General features: G+C 45.1%; 1 protein-coding gene across 3 annotated transcripts in view; it reads right to left on the reverse strand.

Annotated features, from left to right (window-relative positions):
• Positions 1-1581: 1581 nt before the first annotated feature.
• The window catches only part of TMC5 (transmembrane channel like 5), a 243192-nt gene continuing 219993 nt past the window's right edge, over positions 1582-24780 (reverse strand). For all 3 annotated transcript variants that reach the window (XM_068244746.1, XM_068244745.1, XM_068244747.1), the window contains 4 exons: positions 14576-14654; positions 12070-12168; positions 9544-9583; positions 1582-2400 (listed from right to left, as the gene is read on the reverse strand). In XM_068244746.1, the coding sequence (XP_068100847.1) occupies positions 1994-2400; positions 9544-9583; positions 12070-12168; positions 14576-14654 (625 nt within the window). In that variant the 3' untranslated portion in view covers positions 1582-1993. The remainder of the gene's footprint in view (positions 2401-9543; positions 9584-12069; positions 12169-14575; positions 14655-24780) is intronic.

Consider the following 24780-nt stretch of genomic DNA (forward strand, 5'->3'; position numbering starts at 1 on the left):
ATATGAGACTAGGCTGCTATCTAGGCTATATGAGAAAGGCTGCTGTGTGCTTTCATTTTGGTATGATGTACTGCCTGTAGGAAGTGTCTCTCATAGGAATGAAACTGCCGTTATTATCAGTATCTAGTGCACACAGAGCACACAGGGATCATATTGCAGCCACGGAGCTTCTCTCTCAGCAGAGCAGCCCCTCCCAGTCATCACAGCTCTCAGTATGCAAAGCAGGAAATCTAAGCCAGGAGAGGGGAAGGCTTGGGCTTGAAAACACTTCACAGAAGAGTGACTCAGCTATAATGATTCCAGGTCAAACCTCGACTGAATAGTCGGTGGATTCTTATCACAGCTGCTTATAGACTAATTAAGCAGATAACAATGAAACTAAAAGCAGGGTAGGTGTTTACTGTCATGTTCCTACTGATAAATGTAATAAAATACATGAGGGTGCTTCATCTCTGGTTCCCTTTAACAGTTCCCGGGTAAGGCTCAGTTCACACTGGCATTAAAAACATTACGTTCAGCAGAACTAAACTAAATGGATCCCAACAGATGCAAACTGGTTACAGCTGTTTCCTTTGATGTAGGTTTAAGGCCTTTGACTAGAGATCGAATCCCAGTGCAAGCCCGCACATAAAACATTAAAAGGTACCTGCAATGAATGGAATCAAGAAATGTATACATACCTGGGGCTTCCTCCAGCCCCCTTCATGCTGATTGGTCCCTCGTCATCCTCTTCCACCTCCTGGATCCTACGCTTCCTGGTAATCCAGCCAGTCGGCGCAGATGCTCCCCCTGTCACTCTCCTGTGGCTGGGTGCGTTCTGGTGACGGGATCCCAATGTGGGAGCGTGTGGCCAGACCACGCATGCACACTATGCCCTAACTGGCCAGATTAACAGGAGCTGTAGTGGAGGATCCAGGAGGTGGAAGTGGACAGCGAGGGACCGATTAGCATGAAGGGAGCTGGAGGAATTCCCATGTATGTATACATTTCTAGATTTCATTCATCTCAGGTTCACTCCTACTACTGCTCGGCTCTGCCTCCCGTGGGCCTTCCTCCCTTATACAATTCCCTGGTGTTTAGTGGTCCTTCCTCCTTTCCCTATGCAGTTCGCTGGTGTCTAGTGGTCCCCCTCCCCTATACAGTTCCCTGGTTTCCAATATAGCTTCCCTGATGGTCTACGCTGGGTTACCAAAGGTTAAAGGGAACCTTAACTGAGAGGGATATGGCTGTTTCCTTTTAAACAATACCAGTTGCCTGGCAGTCCTGCTGATCTCTTTGGTTGCAGTAGTGGCTGAATCACACACCTGAAACAAGCATGCAGCTAATCCAGTCTGACTTAAGTCAGAGCACCTGATCTGCATGTTTGTTGAGGGGCTGTTGCTAAAAGTATTAGAGACACAGGATCAGCAGGAGAGTCAGGCAACTGGTATGGTTTTAAAAGGAAAAATCCATATCCTTCTCAGTTTAGGTTCCCTTTAAATAACACGTGGATATGACTGAAGGTATAAGGACTAGGACACCAAGACCCAAGTCACTTTTTTTACTGAGTATAAAAAAAACTGAAAATGCTGCAAAGAAAGCTTAGAAATAAAATTTATTTATTAAGCCAAAATATAACCATATTACAATTTTGTGTATAAACCACAGTTAACAGATTAAAGCAACAGCTAACGTGTGGAAGAAATTACTTAATAAATAATGATAAAACAATCATAAAAGATTAACTTTTTTTTCTTTTGCACATCACACATATCTTTTTAATAAAATATGTAAACAAGATAACTTTCCGTGCAAATTCATAAAGTTAGTTATTCTCAGACTGGTCGGATAGCTAGTTTTGCATAACTGCCACATTTACTGGCATTTACAATCACCTGTTTGATGATCTTAGTTTTTGTTTACTTGCTCAGTTTGAGAAGGACCTGAGCTATTGATTGTCCACCTCAATTTGTCATCTTGCGTTCATGGCCGATGCAAAGGCGTTTGAGGCTGATTAGTCCCTTTCATAATCCCCCATTTGCCTGCTTCTCATCACCATCTCCATAGCACTGGATATTTCCGCCTCATACTGTTGTTGCTGGCCCTCATACTCAGCCTGCTGCCTAGCTCTCCTGATCATCTCCAGAGCTGTCAGATTTGATGGTCCAGCATTGTATCTCGTCTCCTCTTCCTTGAAATCAGCTTGCTGCCTTTTCCTCATCATCATTTCCATGACATTTGGTGGTTCTGCGGTGTAACTTGGACGCTCCTCCTCGTATTCACTCTGTCGCCTTGCCCTCTCACTAGGTATTCTGTTAATTGGTGGGTAGTCTTCTTCAAGGTCTTCCTGTTGCTTTGCCCTCATTGCGAGGGCAAGGGCATTGGCGCTGCCACTCCTTTGAGGAAACTGGGACTTGGATTCTGTGGTGAGGAAAAAATTTGATTTATGATAAATTACAGACTTTACATAAATTACAGCCTGCAAATCCCCCATGAGGGGATGGACTTGTCCAGGGCTGTGCCTCAGGCTGTGGGCCGCAGGCCGCATTCCTAGCCTCTTGTCCTCAAGCTGTGTGCCACGCTGGCATGTACTAAAAGCTTGTCACATGACACTGCTGTGGCCATGAAAACCTGACACTGGTAGCTGCGAGTTAACCATTTTGTTAATGCCTGCTCTGCAGGGAGGGAGGCAGGAGAGGAATCTGGCCATCTAGCAGTGGCCCAGAATCACAGCACATACAGGTCAGATACAGCCTGCGGCCTGTAGTTTGCTCAGTGCTGGACTAGTCCAAAACGTTTGGTTATGTCAGATTTTAACTGCTTACTTTTTTGCTGTAGTGGTCCTTTACATTTCTTTTATTTTCAAAAGCACTTACTGAATGGCGGTATCAGAGTCCAACTGCCAGAATAGTGTATAAATTAATAGGCAGACTGGCCGGCATTTTTAAATACTTTCCAGGGATTGCTTTTGTAACAAATAAAGGAGACACTGAGAATCCTCCACAATGACATGGAGTAGTCCAAATCATATTTTTACTGCCTACTGTAAGCAACAGCAACATAGGAGAAAAGTAGTTTATAATACATTTAACCCTGGCAGAAATGTACTTCTTATAAATATGTGCACACATCTACATTACATTTTATAGTTCCATGATAGTGATTCTTAAAGTGGCTGGGAAAAACTTACAAGGCAGGGTTTGATTTCTTATTTTTTGTAGCTTACCCTAATTACAGAAAACCACTTTTTTTGCTCTCCAGTGTTAAAAATCAGATGGCCCTTTTAAGATCTCCTTAAAGGACACCAGAGCAGAGCCAAAAGGCTCTGGTAAAAAGTGAAGCTGTACGAGGTAGGGGGGCATAATCAAATACTCAGTGGACCTTCGGTTCCCCTCCATCCCTCACGGTTCTCCTCCAGTCAGTCCCGTTCTCCTGGGCGACTCCAAACCCGGGCATACTGCGCCGTGAATGCGCAGTATGTCCGTTCTGCTTCACTGTGGCCAAGTGATGTTACAGGACAGGAGCGCGTTCGCTCCCCCCATCTCCAATCAGCGATCACGCCGGGACGCCTGTGACATCTCTATGCGGCCACAGGGGAGCAGGACAGGCAGTATGTCCGAGTTCGGAATCGCCGAAGTCGCCCAGGAGAACGGGACAGACCGGAAGTGAACAGCGGGTTACAGAAGGAAATGGGCGGCACGGTAAGTATTTGATTATGCCCCCCCCCCCCCCACCCGGTACAGCTTCACTTTTTATCAGAGCCTTTCGGCACTGGTATCCTTTAAAGTGGTGACACACTCTGGATTAAACTCGTCTGAGGCAATCGATAAAGACCGCCTCTGCCAAGAACCTAGCATGTGTACAGTGGCCCCCTCCAGGGTATGAACAAGCGGTTCACCAGGCGCATCACTTCAGCTAAGCACCGGAGGGCATTGTTCTCCCCAATAACCCTGCCTGCTCTTTGACGATCCTTGTGTACCTTTCAGTTGGCCTTCTTACTGCATATCCCTTCCCATAGAAACAGCCTCCGTCCCACAGTATCACCGAGGGATAACGTCCAACTGAGAGAGCAACAGTCCGTGTATGTTTGCATGAGGCTTTACAACAGTGATCAGTGCTCTGAATGCTGGCTACTGCTTTGAATGCCGGGCTACTGCAGCAAATGATGTGATCACTCCCAAAATGCTGCAAGCAGCGATTTGCTGTGTGAAGAATCACCCCTATAAGGATCAACTGGTATAACACGGCAAAAGCGCTCCCAGTGTGTCCCAGGCCTAAGGGCTGATCCACACTACAAGCGGTTTTCTAAGCACCAGTAATTTAAAAGTGCTTGCTAATGTAATACCATGTGTGCTTTAGAAAATTGCTCGTAGTTTGAACCAGCCCTAAAAAAAGCACTCCACTATTTTCCATTAAAAAAAACAGCATTCTCCACTTTCAAACTGCCACATACTATTTGTCTATCTATGGGGTGGTGGTTATGCTTATCATCCCTTTATGTGCAGAAAACAGGTGATCTTTGGATTGCAAAGAGTCATTCCTGAAAACAGGAGCAGGTGATCCCTTATAAAAGGTGTGATCATTTCACTGCAGGTGTGCCACAACTAATGGCATCCAGACCTAGAGACCCAACCATCCAATAGCAAGAGGTAGTCAGCAACACCAATCAGGTAGTGATAGCAGCCATAGCAACTGCTATGGGGCCCTGGAGCAGAGGGGGCTCAGGTTGTACTTGATGTGTTCAATATTAACTTTCCTTTGTGTCTCCACCCTCTGACTTTGTCTATTAGGGACTAGATTGTGAGCCCCTCTGAGGGACAGTTAGTGACAAGACTATATAGTCTGTACATCGCTGCATAATATGTCGGCGCTATATAAAAAATTAAATAAATAAATATTAGCTCAAGGACTATACACTGTGAACATTGCACACAAATGTAAATTGCCCAATCAACTCTTAAGGTGCCCATACACTCGTCAGATTGGCAGCAGATAGATAAGAAATGCATCTGATGATCTATCTGATGCGTTTTTAGAACATTTTTACCAGGATAGAATTCCAATAGATTTCAGTTTGAAATCTATTGAAATTCGATCTGATGGCATTTTTTTGCCATCAGATTTCCATTAAGGCCAATGCAAACTGATAAGCAATCTCATCAGATCGACCTACATTTTCCACCCTGCAAGTTCGATGGAAATCCATCGAAATCAGCCATCGATCGGTCGATTGGCCAACCGATTTGCGATCGATCGATCGGGATCGATCGGTCGGCCAGAAAATCGGCTGAGTGTATGGGCTGCTTTACCCATAGGGTAGGGGAAGGTGCTTAGTCCTAAGGGACCCCTAAAGTTTGTAGGTTGTATTTGGAGCAATCAAAGTTGACAGGAAGCACTTTTGACAGGCTGAAGACAGTTTGAATTAAAGAAAATCTGTAACAAATGTAAATATTTACCTCCGTGGCTCCAGCGCAGGATCCGCTCTTCCCACGGAGATAAGTGGAAATAGCCGATCTCTGTTGAGCCGCTCTACTGCGCAGGCACAAGGCGCCTGCGCAGTAGAGCGGACCAGACGGAGATCGGCTATTTCCACCTATCTCTGTCAGAAGAGCTGGAACAGCTCCCCCGCTGGAGCCTAGAAAGGTAAATATTGAACAGGCTGTCGGATCTGTCGGGCCGGCTTTGAAGCCTGCAGCGAGACCCCCGTGGGGCAGAGGAGGACGGGGGAAGCCTCATTAGGATCCTGAGGCTTCCCCCTCCCGAGGTGAGTACCCCCCAGGGGACGTTTTTCTCGTTACAGTGTCTCTTTAAACAGGGCCGGTTTAAGCAACAATGGGGCCCCAGGGCAAAATAAACCTGGGGGGCCCCCCAACAGATACCCCGGAACAAAAATCGGCATTAAGGGACCTTTTTTGCAGCTGGTATAGTCAGGGTGTGAAGCCCCAATCGGTCGGAGCTCCACATTCTGGCTACCCCAGCCTGCATGGGGGAGAAGGGGTTAAAAAGTTTCAGGAGGGGGGACACCACATAATTAAAAAAAAAAAAATTCCCACACTCTAAACATAAAAAATTTTTTGGAAAAAATGCCAGGGATCTTCATACAGCCATATTGCGGCTGTATAGCGATCCCTGGCCAAAGCTCTGCGGCTGCAAATGGACCCCCTGGAAACCCCGTCAGGAAATTTATTGCTTTTTCTTTTGATACATGTAAAAATTACACTACCGTTGGGTTTGCTACTAAAAGTGACATTTACTGCATTTAAAAGTATACTTTTTTCCTTCGAAACTTTAAAATCGATTTTCTCAAAAACTATAAAGTCTTTTTGAAAAATTGTTTTTTCCTCTTATTCCCAATGATCTCCTTAAAGGGACACTTAAGTCAAACAAAAAAAATGAGTTTTACTCAGCTGGGGCTTCCAATATCCCCCTGCAGCTGTTCGGTGCCCTCGCCGTCTCCCTCCGATCCTCCTGGCCCCACCGGCAGCCACTTCCTGTTTCGGTGACAGGAGCTGACAGGCTGGGGACGCGAGTGATTCTTCGCGTTCCTGGCCACAATAGCGCCATCTATGTTGCTATAGCATATATCATATACCATATAGCAGCATAGAGGGTGCTAACGTGTCTGGGAACGTGAAGAATCACTCGCGTCCCCAGCCTGTCAGCTCCTGTCACTGAAACAGGAAGTGGCTGCCTGCGGGGCCAGATGAATTGGAGGGAGACGGCGAGGGCACCGGACACCTGCAGGGGCCTATTGGAAGCCCCAGGTGAGTAAAACTCATTTTTTTTGTTTGACTTAAAGAGAATCTGTATTGTTAAAATCGCACAAAAGTAAACATACCAGTGCGTTAGGGGACATCTCCTATTACCCTCTGTCACAATTTAGCCGCTCCTCGCCGCATTAAAAGTGGTTAAAAACAGTTTTAAAAAGTTTGTTTATAAACAAACAAAATGGCCACCAAAACAGGAAGTAGGTTGATGTAAAGTATGTCCACACATAGAAAATACATTCATACACAAGCAGGCTGTATACACCCTTCCTTTTGAATCTCAAGAGATCATTTGTGTGTTTATTTCCCCCTGCAGCTATCTTCCACTGAAGTGTCAGGCTGTTTCTTCCTGCAGAGTGCAGACAGCTCTGCCTGTATGTAATTCCTCAGTATGTGAAAGCCCAGCCAGCTCAGAGGAGGATTTATCCAGCTTGTAAAAGATAAGAGAGAAGCTGCCCTAATCTAAATTATACACAGGCAGTGTGCAGAGAGGGGCCTGGAGGGGGGAGATGCATCACAGAACCACAACACTGAAGAACTTGGCAGCCTTCCAGACACAGGCTGACAAGTCTGACAAGAGAGAGATAAGTTGATTTATTACAGAGATGGTGATAGTAGAACGAGCTGCAGTAAGCCAGAACACATTAGAATAGCTTTTGGAACTTGTAGGATGATAAAAAACAGGATGCAATTTTTGTTACGGAGTCTCTTTAAGTGTCCCTTTAATATATCCTGCAAATTTAGGGTCTCTAGCATTTAAGGTGGATTTGCTATTAACCGTTAAAGTCGGCAGGTTTTTTAATTTGTATTTTTTTCCCATTGAAACTTTTAAATCGATTTTCTCAAAAACTATAAGGTCTTTTTGAAAAAAAATGTTTTCCTCTTGTAGCCACTGGGGGCCCCTACAGGCTCTGGGGCCCTGGGGCAATTGCCTCCTTTGCCTCTATGGTAGCGCCAGCCCTGTCTTTAAAGGGAATCTGAAGTGAAAATAAACTTATGAGATAATGATTTGTATGTGTAGTACAGCTAAGAAATAGAACATTAGTAGCAAAGAAAAGTCTCCTATTGTTTCCAGTACAGTTAGAGTTAAGAAACTTAAGTTGTTTTCTATGCAAAAGAGCTTCTCTGAACTCTCCGACCAAGCTTGGTTAGCTACAGCATTGTTTTCTGAAGCACTTATCTCAACCTGTCTCTCACTGTTTCTTGTTTGTTTAAGGTTTTACTGCAGGAAAGTTCAAGGGGTCATTAGCTCGGCTCTGTTTTATAGTTTAAAATACAGAGTGTAGTTTGTAATGAGACTACATAGAATGATGCAATGTAAAAATAAGGCTATATAACTGAAAATAAAATTATGAGACTCTTTTCTAGGCTGCTAATCAGGGGCGTAACAATAGACCCTACAAGGGATGTAGCCGCATGGGGCCCCAGAAGCCGCAGGTGGCCCCATGGGGGGGAGAAGTTTCTTTTCCCTGTCCTGAGAACTGACAACTTAGGGCATGGAGAAAATAAACTGCATTGGCTCAGCCACTGATAAGGATTAATACAAAGATTTGTAGACAGTCCCTATTCAGTGTGTCACTTGACAGTCAGCCTACTGGACCAATGAAAGTGCAGAAATATTGTTCTTTGAAGCTACTGGACCCGCCGGGCTCCAGGCAGGTTCAGTGGAGCATTTGTTAAAGTGAACCTCCAGATTAAAAATCTACTCAGCAGTACTGAAAAGGCTTGGTGTTTCTTTAACAGTTTCACAGCATTAGAACTTTGTTTTTCTTACCAAAGCTTCATTTATAGCTGAACAAAAGCTAAACTCCGCCCCAACAAAGAAAACTGCCTGGGCATTTTCCCCCTTATGCTGTGCAAAGCACGATGGGATTTCTGATGTTGTTGTTCTCGTTGCTTAGCAACTAGGAGGGCTGATCAGGACACAGGACAGTTGGAACTGTGTCTCATGCTCCCTGTCACCTCCTTTCAACCAAAAAGATGCCCCATGAAATCACAAACATTTGCCTGTTCTTTTAAAAGAGGGTGGGTAAGAGATTATATTACCTATCTATTTTAATTAACATAACTAATGTAACTTAATGACAGTATATTTGTTTAGGCTAAAGTTCCTCTGCAAGTTTAACAAAGCGCTCGTTAAAGTATCAATAGAGAGCGTATGTGCGCTATGACTACATAGCATACACTGAGAATTATCAACAAGTGATATTGACATTAAGCTGCGCTGCTGTAGTAGCGCCCCTTAGTGAATCAACCACCACGTGTGTCTGTATGTGGGAAAACATGCACGTTTTATCACAGAAGCGAATATAAGTGATTGAGAAAATGCATACAGTGCTTCACTGCTGTCTGTTTTTATCTGCAAGGGGAAAATACATTCAAGTGTTCACTAGCTAATTGAATAACATTGGTTCTCAGCTTTCCTGTGCAGAAAGCAGGGGGGGGGGGGGGGGGGGCGGAATTGACCAAGTGATTTCTAGTTACTCCCCTGCTGCTATTGTTCTATTAATTAGCCATACTACACATACAGTTCATTATATTGTACTTTTTTAAGTGTCACTTTAAATTTGTATGTAAGCAGGAATTACAGTATTAGCACCTCATTGACCATCTCTATTAATCAGTTGTCAGGTTATCAGAGAGTTAACAAAATGAGTGTGGTGGATTTTCCAATACATATGGTTCCCAGGTTTGATATTGTGAATAGTTTGGGACAGCACATTGCCCCATTACGGGCACCTTCAGGGAGGTACAATAGCAAATAAAATGTACAATTTTCAGTTTTTATATAACTTACCATTCAATTCCATGTCTAAGGTTTCATATGAAGGCTGAGCCTAGAATATACCACAATGAATTATTCTTAAAATGGGTTCATAACTGGTTTACTTAACACCTACAGTATTTGTGCTCACAGCTAAAGTATTTTTACTGTAAAGGTGCCAACTAATTATACAATTGAGATTGTACAATCTTACCAAACGTAAGTAGTAGAAGGGTAAAATAAGTGAATATACAGTACATTGAATGGATATTTTTGGTAGTCTCTCATATTACATAAAAATGGTAAGATTGTACAAAGAGATTGTATCATTAGTGGTCACCTAGCAGAAGAGTCCTTACCAATACCTAACTCAAACCTGCATCTCCCGCTACAGATTATGAATAATGTACGCATAAGCCATAGCAGGAGACATATTGCTATGGCAACCTGGCACATGTGCAGCAATCAAGCGTCAAGTCTCTGGGGTCCTCTCTGGGAGCCTTTTACCGAGGATGAGCGTGACATGAATGTCACGCTTTACTTACTAACGGTCGGAGCATGCACATAATAAATGATGGGCCAGTCCACATCTAATGAATGACAGGAATTTTACAGCAGTAACAGCAGCAGTAATTGCACATCACCTCCCTGGTAACTTGGTAGAGTCTTAACAATCCATCATCCGTCGATAATCGCTATGGTGATCAAATTGAATTTAAAGTGTACCTGAGACGAGTGGGAATAAACGTTTTATACATACCTGTGGCTTCCTCCAGCCCCCTCCGCACAGATCACTCCCACGCCGGCATCTAAATTATCCCAGATGCTCCGCTAGCAGCACTGTTCTCCGCGGCCAACCCGGGGTCAGTTGGCGCAGGCACAGTGCAGCCAAGTGTGCTCCTCCCAAAGCTGGAAGCATTCTGAGCATGCACAGTAGTACTGCACAAGTGCAGAATGGTCCCAGCGATGGGAGCGTGGCAGGGCAAGAGCGCACGGCCAGGCTGCGCATGTGCAGAATGCCCGACTGGCCGCGGAGAACGTGGCTGCTACCAGAACATCTAGGAGGATTTAGACACCTGTGTGAGCAATCTGTGCGAAGGGGCTGGAGGAAGCCACAGGTATGTATAAAACTTATTCCCACTCATCTCAGGGTCTCTTTAAATGTAAAAGGCACTATTCATTGCAAATTTTATAGACACTTTACAGGATTAACTTTTATTATTGTGGGGTTGTTTTGTGACTATTATCATTTGAGCTTATCGGGAGAGAGCACCAAATGAACCTGCTTCACTGCTGACAGGGAGATGGAAGGAAGCACAGGGGGACAGAAGAAGGCACAAAAAGGGACAGGAGGAGGCACACAGAGGGGGACAAACGGAAGGAAAGAGACACAGAGGGGGCATGGGGGACAGTAGGGGGCACAGATGTACAGGAGGAGGCACAGAGGGGAACAGGAGAAGGCCCAGGGGATGGAAGGAGACACAGAAGAAGACAAGAGAGGGAAGGGGGCACAGGAGGGCAGAAGGAGGCAAAGAGGAGGAATGGAAGTGGCACAGAGGGGCTTTGGGGGGCATAAAGAGGCTCAGAGGGGGACAGGAGGAGGCACGGGGGACAAAAGGAGACACTGAGAGGCACATAGAGGGCAAAGAAGGATGGGAGGAGGCACATGCTGGCAAAGGGGTCGGAAGGGGGCACAGTGGGGCAGTAGGGGGACACTGGAGACACCTGGGGGGACACTGGAAGCCAGAGGGGAGAGGTGGCACAGAGGGGGACTCTGGAGGCACAGGGGGACAATGAAGGTACAGTGGATTCACAGGGGGACATAAGTGACATAGATGAGACACAGGCAGACAGATGTGGCAGAGAGGGGGCCACTGGAGGCACATTGAAGGCACAGGGGGGTAGAGGACTCTGGAGGCATAGGGGGACACTAAAGGCACAGGAAGACAGAAGTGGCAGAGATGAGTCACAAGGGGACAGAGATGGCTTAGAGGGGGACAGAGGTAACATAGTGTTTTGACTGACCTGCAAAATTCAGGTTAAGAGCAAACCTACAGTCCCTATCTCGTTCACTAACCGGGGCTGCCTGCATTTCACAAGATAAGTGAAAAAAAATCACTTATGCTTTTTCCTTGCCCTCATATACAAACACTTCAATGACCACTGCTATATGGAAGACGTTCAATATTTGGTGAATCCTCCAGTTTGGTTGTGGGTGCAGCAGCAAGAAGGAAATTTCCATCCAGCACACTGTAATTGACTGTAGGTAGAAGGCGGTAAGTCTTCAGGCATTTTCAATTGCCTGATGCCTACTATGACACATGTCAAGCCACACCTATTGTGGGCTTGATGGAGGATTGCTGCATATGCTGCAGCTCACCTGCAGAGTTTTGGAGGATGCGCGCAATAGCTGGTAGCTCCCAGATAGGGAAGGCTATTGTGTTTTTCAAATTATAGCAATAGTGTAGTTAACATCATAAGTTCTCCTTTGCAAGTGAACCTGTTTCATAAATGTGCCTTCCTATGGAAGTTTTTCTTTGTTTTTTGTCAAAAACGAACCTCTCTGTGTGACATCTTTTGTGATCCACCACGATTTATTCCATTTGGCTTCTGTGTTTTACGGAGTTCTTTAATTAAAAATGATTTATCTTTTCCTTCCTGCAAATATAAGCCATACCAAAATATCAGTAACAGGATGCATAGACAGGACTGCAGACTAATGCTGCTCTACACCATTGCAGCTGTAATCATTTATATTAACTTATTGATATGACCAGTTGACCACTTTCTTCTGCAAACCTGAACCAAACTTTCCTTCACTTGACCTTATCTGCCTCTGACACTCTTTTCCTGGCATTATATAGTTGATTTCTCTTATTTTGTCTCCTTTAGGCCTTTTTTCTTACTATGTGCATTTGTGTGCTTTTATGAGCGAAAGCATTTACATGCAATGTGCCACAGATCCCTGCTGTGTTCAGATTATGCATTAAATACTTGCAATGCATTTTTTAAATTTAATCTTTTTTTGATGCAGGGGATTGGGCTGGCGGGCATAAGTTTAAAGGGAACCTGAAGTGAGAGTATTTGGAAGTTGCCATATTTATTTCTGTTTAAACAATACCTGTTGCCTGGCAGCCCGGCTGGTCTATTTGGCTTTAGTAGTGTCTTAATCATGACAGAAACAAGTATGTGGCTAAGCTTGTCATATTTGACAAAAATATATGCCTGGCCTGGGGGCTAAAAGGGCATGATCAGCAGAGTATTATATTTACCAGCTCCAGCCTCCAGCACTGGATTTGGTCTGCTCTGCTTTCCCCTGTGCGTTATTCTGCACACCTGCTTCCAGCTCCCAATGCATGTCATGTGACATGCAACTGGAGCAGGAGGCAGGTATGCAACATAGCGCATGCAGCTGCAGGGAAGAACAAAGGATCCAATCCAGTGCTGGATCTGGCAAATATTACACAGCTGTATGACAGGTTCTGTCTCTATGAAGGGGGGAGGTAGGATGACAATTCCAGGCATGTCGGAGCAGCATCTTCCCGCAGGGTAAGGGCTGTCTACTGTTGCTCAAAGATCCGGCAAGCTAAATGATTAAGCAATCTCTGTAGACTTATGTTGGGAATACACAATGAGGTTTTTTTGTCAAATTTACTTTCTGATCGGTTTTCCAATTGTTTGTCCAACAATCGAAAATCATGTCGGACCTGTCGGAAATTATCTATTGAGCTATCTATCTGCCAAAAAAAACTGTGTGTATTCCCAACATTAAGGAAAGTATGTCCCACTGATTTGCTTGGATTTGGTCGCACCGCGGCTATAACGTGCAGTGCGACTTTCTGGCTGTGGTGCAATAATTCAAAATTGCACCACACCAAGTGTTAAATGACCCTCAAACTGACTCGGCAGTCTCTTGACAGAAATGTATAAGAGGCATTAGGCTTTAAAAGACATCTGAACTGAGAGGGATATGGAGGTTACCATATTTATATACATTTAAACAATGCAGATTGCCTGGTTGTCCTGCTGATCCTCTGCCTGTAACACGTGTATCTATAGGCCATGAACAAGCATGCAGATCTGATACTTCTGGCGGAAGTCTGAATGGATGAGCTGCATACTTGTTTCAGGTGTGTGATTCATACAGTACTGCAGCCAAATAGGTCAGTGGGACTGCTAGGGAACTGGTATTGTATAAAAGGAAATAAATATGGCAGCCTCCATAAGCCTCTCACTTCAGGTGTACTTTAAGCTTTTTCAGTAAAGGTATTGTATAAAAGGAAATAAATATGGCAGCCTCCATAAGCCTTTCACTTACGTGTACTTTAAGCTTCTTCAGTAAAAGGGATCTTTCAGTGTACACTGTAAAATGTACTACTAAAGCTATGTACAGACCTGGGACAATTATCACCCGAAGCAATATTTTCTGATTGCATCAGAAGACAGCTTATCTCTGATCAGTGTTCAGATAAGCAGTACAGCTCTCTGTTGTTCTATGTACTGACATCACGATTTTCCTGACGACCGACATTTTTTTTTGATCCTTGAGCAGTTGTTTCTGCAATATCACGCTGTGGGTACAGTCACATTACTATGCAAACGTCGCTTAGCGCCGCAATAATGACCGTCACAGCTGATCGGATCACTATGATCCCCGACAACTCCTGCACAAAGTACCGTGATCACTTGAACGTCTCGTTAGCTCCCGACGTGTAGCGCTGCGTGACGTTGTGCATACCGCCGGCAGGAAGTAGCGCCGATTGACGACTGTCGTCAAGGAGACGTCGCAGGACCTGTCAGGCGGTGAGTACAGGGCTTATAGCAGCCCATTCTGTTCTACAGAGAGGGGGAGGGGAGAACAAGCAAGAGGGGTACATCTGCAACTCACATGGGTGCTACAAAAAGGGTTGGCTGAGTAAGACCTAATAGGCTGGTTCAATGAAGGGAAAGCCGCAGATATCTGAGGACACGTGTGCTTATTGAGAATCTGGCCTGTGTACATAGCTTAAACCATTGTAGAATGTACAAACAATATAAGTAAATAAAAATGACGGCACATTCTCACATTGGCTATTTGTGCAAAGAGACGTTTCATCATTATCTTCCGGCCTCGTACAATTTGCCAGTAGAGATATGAGATAATACTGTAAACAAAGAGAAAGAGTTCAGCAGCAAGTCAGGAAACAATTACTTGATAAAATATTTATGTATGCATTGTATGATAAGCATATGATTTACCCTATATAACCTAAAGGTGACATCCTACAAATGGTATGTACAGGCATTTTACTAGGGCAAAGAACAGGGTGTCGCACAAAAGACCGGCCCAGCTTCCTGACACAAGCCCAAGTATACTGCCAGATACTATATTGAAATGAGTATATAGTTCACTTTTCTTTAGGCCTCTGAAGATGTGTGTTTGTGTGAAACGGACGTTAGGCAGAGTTGCCCCGCTGAGACACCACTCCACAGCCACAGCCTCACTGGTCCGGGTATGTAGTGCACAAATACCCTCACCTAAAGGATTATTAGGAACACCTGTTAAATTTCTCATTAATGCAATTATCTAATCAACCAATCACATGGCAGTTGCTTCAATGCATTTAGGACTGTGGTCCTGGTCAAGACAATGGCCTCAATTCACTAAGCTTTTCTCCTGTCTTTAATAACTCTTCTAGAGTTGTTACCATGGTGATAAGGCATGTAGTATTCAGGAAACATTTTACCTCAGGCAAACCTAAAGTTAACTCTTCTGTCTTTAAGTTAACGCTTTAATCCTTAAAATAACTCCAGAGTTAACGACAGGCTGTTCATTAACTGCGTGTGAAAATAACTACAGAGGAGGTAACTTAACTACAGAGGAGGTAAATTAACTACAGAGGTGGTAAATTAACTACAGATGAGGTAAATTAACTACAGATGAGGTAAATTAACTACAGAAGAGGTAACGTAAGGAATGAAGAGATAAGATAACTCTCTTACTTGCCTTATTATCTCCAGCATGATCTTAGTGAATTGAGGCCAATGGCCTCAATTCACTAAGCTTATCTCCTGTCTTTAATAACTCTTCTAGAGTTGTTACCATGGTGATAAGGCATGTAGTATTCAGGAAACATTTTACCTCAGGCAAGCCTAAAGTGAACTCTTCTGTCTTTAAATTAACTCTCCAATCCTTAAAATAACTCCAGAGTTAAAGACAGGCTCTTAATTAACTGCGTGTGAAAATAACTACAGAGGAGGTAAATTAACTACAGAGGAGGTAAATTAACTACAGAGGAGGTAAATTAACTACAGGAGAGGTAACTTAAGGAATGAAGAGGTAAGATAACTCTCTCACGTGTGGGGGTAAGTTTTCTCTTGCTTTATTATCTCTAGCATGATCTTAGTGAATTGAGGCCAATCTCCTGAACTCCAAACTGAATGTCAGAATGGGAAAGAAAGGTGATATAAAGAGACTCTGAAGTCTCTTTTTTCCCTTCTTTTGTTTAACATTCCTCTTCAGCTTTAATGCCAGAGTGCAATCGCCGCATCCCCGTGGCAGAGGAGTGATTTATTACTTAGAAAACGACCTAGTACTTTGCAGGTCGCAGATCATGGCTGCCCTGTCATGCAGGGCTTCTCTTCCTGGAGAGGCTGAGCTTTGAGCTGTATCTCAGCCTCTCCGCAATCCATCTCTGCAGATCTCTGCCTCCTCCCCGACCCTCTCAGTGAAAGAAGACTGAGAGGGGCGGGGAGAGGTGTCGATCCACAGAGATTGACTGTGGAGGAGGCAGAGCTACAGCTTAAAGCTCTGCCTCATTGAGGAAGTGAAGCCCTGTGAGTCCCTGGGGCTTTGCAGGGCTTATCTCTAGTAATAAATCCTAGTAATAAATCACTCCTCTGCTGCAGGGATGCAGCAATTTCACTCTGGCATTTAAGCTGAAGAGGAATGTTAAACAAAAGAAGGGGAAAAAAGAGAGTTCAGAGTCTCTTTAGGCAATTTTGAGCATGGCATGGTTGTTGGTGCCAGATGGGCCAATCTGAGTATTTCACAATCTGCTCAGTTACTGGGATTAAATTTTTCACGCACAACCATTTCTATGGTTTACAAAGAATGGTGTGAAAAGGGAAAAACATCCAGTATGCGGCAGTCCTCTGGGCGAAAATAACTTGTTGATGCTAGAGGTCAGAGGAGAATGGGCCGACTGATTCAAGCTGATAGAAGCAATGTTGACTGATATAACCACTCGTTACAACCGAGGTATGCAGCAAAGCATTTGTGAAGCCACAACACGCACAACCTTGAGGCGGATCGGCTACAACAGCAGAAGACCCCACCGGGTACCACTCATCTCCACTACAAATAGGAAAAAGAGGCTACAATTTGCACAAGCTCACCAAAATTGGACAGTTGAAGCCTGGAAAAATGTTGCTTGGTCTGATGAGTCTTGCTAGAGTCAGAATTTGGCTTAAACAGAATGAGAACATAGATCCATCATTCCTTGTTGTTGTTGGTGTAATGGTGGTGGTGGTGTAATGGAGTGGGGGATGTTTTCTTGGCACACTTTAGGCCCCTTAGTGCCAATTGGGCATCGTTTAAATGCCACGGGCTACCTGAGCATTGTTTCTGACCATGTCCATCCCTTCATAACCACCATGTTCCCATCCTCTGGTGGCTAATTCCAGCAGGATAATGCACCATGTCACAAAGCTCGAATCATTTCAAATTGGTTTCTTGAACATGACAATAAGTTCACTGTACTAAAATGGCCCCCACAGTCACCAAATCTCAACCCAATAGAGCATCTTTGGGATGTGATGGAACGGGAGCTTCGTTCCCTGGATGTGCATCACACAAATCTCCATCAACTGCAAGATGCTATTCTATCAATATGGGCCAACATTTCTAAAGAATGCTTTCAGCACCTTGTTGAAACAATGCCATGTAGAATTAAGGCAGTTCTGAAGGCGAAAGGGAGTCAAACACCGTATTAGTATGGTGTTCCTAATAATCCTTTAGGTGAGTGTATGTGATGATGTCCTTACAATTGATTGTGACATAAATAAAGGAAAGATAACTATTTAAGCATACGACACAGAGCTGAGATTTCATTTTCTTCACATATCAGTTGATATCAATGTAACTCTTTATCCCAGACCATGCAGTGTGCGGTTTGACATTGGTAAGTGCATTAGCCATTTAGCCAACAATATCCTTGTTGCCTTTTAAAGAACCCTCCAAAAGTCTTGCATTGAGTCCATTGTGCCTACCCTCTGCTCTACTTTTTCACATTTCAACTGAGAAAGCTTCCTGATAATATGTTTTGGCACTATTCTACTGATCTCCATTAGCCTTTAAAACTTAAAAATGTGTTATACAACATTTTACGTGGCGTGCTTATCATATGTATATGTTCAACTGATGGTTACCACCCTTGATAAGGCTGACACTAACCTTCAGGCTAGTGACGAGCTCACATTTCGCATAATCGTAATTTTGCATCAAAATTTGCAAATATGATGCAAATGCGTAATGTGAAATTTTTGCCAAATGTCATCATTAATTTCACTCAAAACAGGTGCAGGTGCAACGCGTACAAAGATACATGTTGCCATCCGCGAAAGCTTCCTGCACCAACAGGAACACGTGCAAAGGTACGCATGGCGGCCCGCAGACTCCGAGTTGGCAAAAACGAAACTAGCTGTTGGCGGGGGACCGGAGGAGCCGTGAGTGACTGTGAGGGCACAGGATGGCTGCAGGGGGCTGCCAGGTAAGTGAAGTTTAGGTTCCTTTTAATTACACATTATTACAAAAATGTCATAATTTACATTAAGGTTAATTCTGCCGATTTTAGCGGTCAATAGAAAATCCTAATACAAGCTATTATAACCAAATTTGCTAGGTAAGGGGAATAGTGGGACAAAGTCTAAAACATTTTTTTATTAAAATCCTTGTAGTTCTTGAGAAAATCGATTCTAATAATTCAAAGAAAAAAAGGTTCTTAATCTTGGTAAAATGACATTTTGCTGTGGTACACTTTAACCACTTGAGCCCTGAGGTTTATACCCCCCAGTGACCAGGCGATTTTTAAATAATTTGGCACTTCATAACTTTAACGGTTTATTGCTCGGTCATACACCTTAGCATTCAAATTAATTTTACCTCCTTTTCCTCTCACTAATAGAGTGGAATATGTCATTCTGGGAAAATAAATGCAAAGTCCTTGGTTTCAGAATCATAGGCCGTTAAGCATATTTTGTAATCCAAGCAGAGGTTACAGTTCCAAGATGGCTGCTGGGTGGTCCTCTGCCCAGCAGCAAGTCTAGTTGTAATCCAGATGATGTTAAGATGGAGGACTGAAGTCCGCCTGCTGGCAATGTGCTTTTGATGAAGCTGGTTTGAGGGTGTGGCAATGCCTGCCCCCTCTGAATTACCCACCAATGACAGCCCACCTCCTCCCAGGAGGATTTTGAGCTTAATTTGTAAAACACTGTAACTCATAAATGATACATGTCATATTTAGGTGGATAGCAGATTCATAATTGTCAGAAAATACCGATTAATATGACATCTTGCATGAGTGCGTTAGGCTGTACTGTTCCCGAGAAGGGTCGTACACCAATAACCGGACGGGTTATTGTTATGAATTTTATATCAGCACATTGGGCAGAGTTTAACGAATAAGACTATATGAATTTCATAGCTGTGCTATACACGGTTTTCATTTAACAGACAGAAATCATAAACCACATGCATTTAAATCTGCCCCCAAGCAGTGCCAGGGCAGCTAGCTCTTCCGTGGACCCCTGTGGAGCTAGCTTTCTTTGGCCTCCCTTGGAGGAAAGCGACCCTTTGGTGTGATAATTATCATCTAAGGGTGACCAGCTACAACAACCTTTGATGTATGTGTCACTGGCCAGCAAGGAATTCTTTTTGAACAAGTTAATTAACCACACAGGCCCTATCAGACAGCATACGTTGATTTCATGAAAAGAACTCGAACACCTATTATTGCAACAGAGACCCCCAGGCTTGACTGCCTAGTATCCATAGACATACAATCTAGATCTGGCAACGCAACGACAATCGGTGCAGCAAACCGATTGCGATTGCGTTCTCTTTTCTCATGGCTCTTACGTGACACCTCCCCCCAAGGATAGAGGCTTCAGCCAGGCATCCACAAGATGTGTGGCATTGCCGCTGATCTGGCTGACGGTACGGCGGGATAACCCATTGGAGCCTCAGGCTCGGTTCATCTGGACAGGTCGCTGTCCGCTACCCTCAGGTTTGACCCGACATGGACCTTTCTGGACAGGGCGTTTGCGCCACCGCGTTCGGATGTGGCGTCTGCCAGGACTGGTTACAACGGGCATTGGGTCAGGTAGGTCAACAGCCACCCCACACAAGGGGTCCTTGCTAAGTGGCTGTGGACCTAAGGGAACCCCGCGGGAATCCCTGGACCTTCCCAGCTCCTGACAGACGTGCGTGTGCTACGCCTTGCAGTATTTTGCTACATCCATGTTCATCCTGGGCCAGTAAAACTGTTTTCGAATACAGGCAAATATCTTGCGCACCCCCAAGTGCCTGGCCAGAGGGCCGTCATGTGCGGAGTGCAGCACATGCCCCCTGAATGCACTCAGTACCACAAGCCACTTGGTATTTGCATGTGGGTTACCTGTAGTTGGCTGCACAGCCTCGCTGTACAGTCTTCCACCTTTCCAATATACTTTGAAAGCGGCCCCGTCGGGTGAGGGGCTCAGAGGCTTGCTGCCTGAGTGCCTCCAGGCTTGGGTCACTTTGTAGCGCTGCTGTGAATGCAGCACTGTCAGTTTCAGCCAGCTAGTTTATGTCCCATGAAGTCAACGGCTGAAGGTTCTCACTTCTGGGGTCAGCACTGGACGAAGAGTCCGGCACTGAGCCCACAACCCTTGCAGCGCTTTCAGTTTCAGCCAGCTGGCTCATGTCACATGAGGCCAGCGGCTGAAAGTTCTCATTGCTGGGGTCAGTACTGAACGAGGAATTCGGCACGGAGCCCACAACCCTTGCAGCACTCTGGGTGACTGCTAGTACAGGCACAGCATTTGCATTACAATAATTGACATTCTTCACATCATTGACACAGGCATTAATGACAGTGACAGGTACAGTAACATTTTCATCACAGACAGTTTGTACATTAAACACAGGTACCTTTGACTCAGGTACTATTGAACCCGGTACCCTTGAACTGGGCACATTCAACCCACCTCCCTTCTGGTGCTCCCCCCAGTGTGTAAAGTACCTGGTGGTGGGCGGAGAGTCCGTCTCCTTTCGTGAGCGTCGAGGCGGTTGCGGCAGGTTCATAATAGGACACAAGCTTGCCCAAATCAGTCCTCAATAACACAGGGACCAGGAGATCATCTACAACCCCAACAACCCTTTCTTGAACCCCCAACCCCCAGTTGAGCTTCACTCTCGCTTGGGCTATGTGTAAAAGGGTGCCCTCTACTCCAGTAAGAGCAAGGGATCGGTTGGAGCTGATGCTCTCCATTGGAACAAGGTGTGAGTGAACTAACATGATACTATGGTGTTATACTGAGGAATGGAGATGGGCCTTTCATATGGTGTGCAGTGTCTTAGTTACATAGTTACATAGTTATTTTGGTTGAAAAAAGACATACGTCCATCGAGTTCAACCAGTACAAAGTACAACTCCAGCCCGTCTCTCACATACCCCTGTTGATCCAGAGGAAGGCGAAAAAACCCAAACAAGGCATGGTCCAATTAGCCCCAAAAGGGAAAAATTCCTTCCTGACTCCAGATGGCAATCAGATAAAATCCCTGGATCAACATCATTAGGCATAACCTAGTAATTGTAGCCATGGATGTCTTTCAACGCAAGGAAAGCATCTAAGCCCCCTTTAAATGCAGGTATAGAGTTTGCCATAACGACTTCCTGTGGCAATGCATTCCACATCTTAATCACTCTTACTGTAAAGAACCCTTTCCTAAATTAATGGCTAAAACGTTTTTCCTCCATGCGCAGATCATGTCCTCTAGTCCTTTAAGAAGGCCTAGGGACAAAAAGCTCATCCGCCAAGCTAATATATTGCCCTCTGATGTATTTATACATGTTAATTAGATCTCCTCTAAGGCGTCTTTTCTCTAGACTAAATAAACCCAGTTTATCTAACCTTTCTTGGTAAGCGAGACCTTCCATCCCACGTATCAATTTTGTAGCTCGTCTCTGCATCTGCTCTAAAATTGCAGTGTGATGTCTGCTCCGGTGTCTCGGAATGCGGTGACAATCTTGTAGTTCACTCTAACAGGCTGCTGCTGGTGGATTCGGTCACGGATTTCCTTTCCGTAGGCAAACAAAACAAAATCTGATGATTTAGGCTGTGGTTCGCTGGCTGGTTGCATCTGCTGTGGGTGAGGTACAGGTGGTACAGGTGCTGGTGGGGTCTGCCTCCGCGCAGGACAGTCGAATTTCATGTGTCTGGGCTTGCGGCAGTAGTGACAGGTGACCCCCTCAGGTGCTGCAGGCCTAGGCGCAGCAGCTGCGCTGGGTGGCCTCTGTGGTGGACGGCTCACAGGGGCAGGAGAGTCTGCCAGGGTATTGGGCTGACCTCCTCTCCAGCTGGATGGTGTCAGGTCTGCGTTTGTCAGGCACCCGGGTAGTCGCAAAGTTTTCAGCGAGGTCTGCAGCGACAGTTGCTGACGCAGGCTTGCGCTCCAGCACAAAATGTTGTACATCAGCAGGGTAAATGTTCAGAAACTGTTCTAGGACTATCAAGTCCTCTAGGACATCATAAGACCCTTTGGTGAGGCCTAGAGTCCACTGGCAGAGTGTGGTGAGTAAGCTGCTGACCACATCTCGATAAGAGTCCGTAGATTTTTTCTGCCAGGACCTGAACTTTTGCGATAGGCTTCTGGCGTCAGCTGATATTTAGCAATGATAGCGTCTTTTATAGCGGCATAATCATTATCTTTTTCCGCAGGTAACTCTGCGAAAGCATCAAGCACTTTGTAGCGCAGCAAAGGCGTCAGATGTCTGGCCCACTGGTCTTGGGACAGACGATACTGACAGCATGCTTTTTCAAAAGATCGCAAGAACAAGTCAATGTCAGTGTCTTTTTCAATAGTAGCAAATTTAAATTTTGCACTCACGGGTGATGCGGCTCCTTCAGCAGGGAGGCTGGGCGATGAACTCTGGCTGGCCTGTTGCACTTTTGCCATGTTCAGTTCATGCTGTCGTTGGCGCTCCCATTCTGTAGCTTAGCACTCCTCATGCGCTTGGCGTTCTGCACGCACTTCTGCAGCCTGCCGCTCCTCACGCACTTCTGCCGCCTGGCGCTCCTCGCGCGCTTCTGCCGCCTGTCGCTCCTCATGCGCTTCTGCAGCCTGGCGCTCTTCAAGCGCTTGCATGTACTGCAGGTTTTTTTCCAGGTCAGTGTCCATCAGCTTCTGTAATGCCAGCTGCATTACCGGGTCAGCACAAATGGACAGTACTTGGAGAAGCTCTGAGATCGGGGTCCATACTGACAGTCTCCTGCGTAGCCGTTGTAGCAGGCCCTCAGGATGCACAACCTCGGTACGCATAGGATCTTCCGTCTCTGGTTCCCCTCGACTTGAGTTAGATGGGCCGGTGTCCTCCTCAGGGGACACATTCCACTCCTGCAGTTGCTGGGTATCCCATTGAAACAAGTCTGTCACCATGTCCTGCTTTGTCTTGCGGAGGGTGTCAATGCCCCACAGCTGACAAAGATTTTCCACATCTGCTTGGCACATGATCTTGTAGTTCCCGGACATTTTCACGCCAAATAAAATAAAACTTTTGGGGAGGTGTACTGGCTACACAGTCTCTCTGTATATATAAAAAATATATTGCATTCAGCTACAACACCAACGAATTAGTTCGTTTCTCGACAGGGCTAATTTGATAGCGCTATCTGAGATACTTTAAGCACAACACAGATCCCAAATGCTGCCAAACACTGTCACAAGCCCCCTAGTACCCGCACCACACAATGCCTTCCACTCGGTTTCAGCATGCAGACCAGGCAATCTGTGGTGGCAATCGGTGCGCAGAAACCGCTGGGATTTTGGCAGCAGATCGACTAGAAGGGAGCCTGTGACTTACGGTAATACAAATTACACACTATTTCAGGGTATTAATGCCACCACCTCTGTTACCATGGGACAGAGGAACCCACTGACTGGCTGATTCTAGACCTGCAAATAAAAACAGTTCAACACACTCTATTTGATCTAGCTATCAACAATAGTAGCGACTGTAGAGAAGCCAGGGTTCAGTTTTGTGTGGCTGAATAATAGGTGTAGCTGAACAAATAAATGATGTTAGCGTTGTTTATGTAAAATGCAATACAAATAATTAATATATACAGAAAATCATTAAAATCAACAATTATAGAAACATTAGTAGCCGGTATGAAAATAAAAAGGGAGAAAATACTTAAAGAGAACCCGAGGTGTGTTTAAAGAATGTTATCTGCATACAGAGGCTGGATCTGCCTATACAGCCCAGCCTCTGTTGCTATCCCAAACCCCCCTAAGGTCCCCCTGCACTCTGCAATCCCCCATAAATCACAGCCGTGCTATGAGGCTGTGTTTACATCTGTAGTGTCAGTCTCGGCTGCTCCCCGCCTCCTGCATAGCTCCGGTCCCTGCCCCCATCCCTTCCCTCCAATCAGCAGGAAGGGAAGGGATGCAGGCGGGGACCGGAGTTCTGCAGGAGGCGGGGAGAGCAGCAGACTGACACTATAGAGATAAACACAGCCAGCTCTGACAAGCTGTTTGTCAGCAGCGTGGCTGTGATTTATGAGGGATTGCAGAGTGCAGGGGGACCTTAGGGGGGTTTGGGATAGCAACAGAGGCTGGGCTGTATAGGCAGATCCAGCCTCTGTATGCAGATAACATTCTTCAAACCCACCTCGGGTTCTCTTTAAGTTCGTGGAAATATGTCCTTCTGGGAAAAGAAATGCAAAGACCTTGGTTTCAGAATCATAGGCCTTTAAGCATATTTTGTAATCCAAGCAGAGGTTACAGTTCCAAGATGGCTGCTGGGTGGTCCTCTGCCCAGCAGCAAGTCTAGTTGTAATCCAGATGATGTTAAGATGGAGGACTGAAGTCCGCCTGCTGGCAATGTGCTTTTGATGAAGCTGGTTTGGGGGTGTGGCAATGCCTGCCCCCTTTGAATTACCCACCAATAACAGCCCACCTCCTCCTAGGAGGATTTTGAGCTTAAATTGTAAAACATTGTAACTCATAAACAATACATGTCATATTTA

This window comes from Hyperolius riggenbachi, chromosome 7, assembly GCF_040937935.1.
Source record: "Hyperolius riggenbachi isolate aHypRig1 chromosome 7, aHypRig1.pri, whole genome shotgun sequence".
NCBI classification, from domain to species: Eukaryota; Metazoa; Chordata; class Amphibia; order Anura; family Hyperoliidae; genus Hyperolius; species Hyperolius riggenbachi.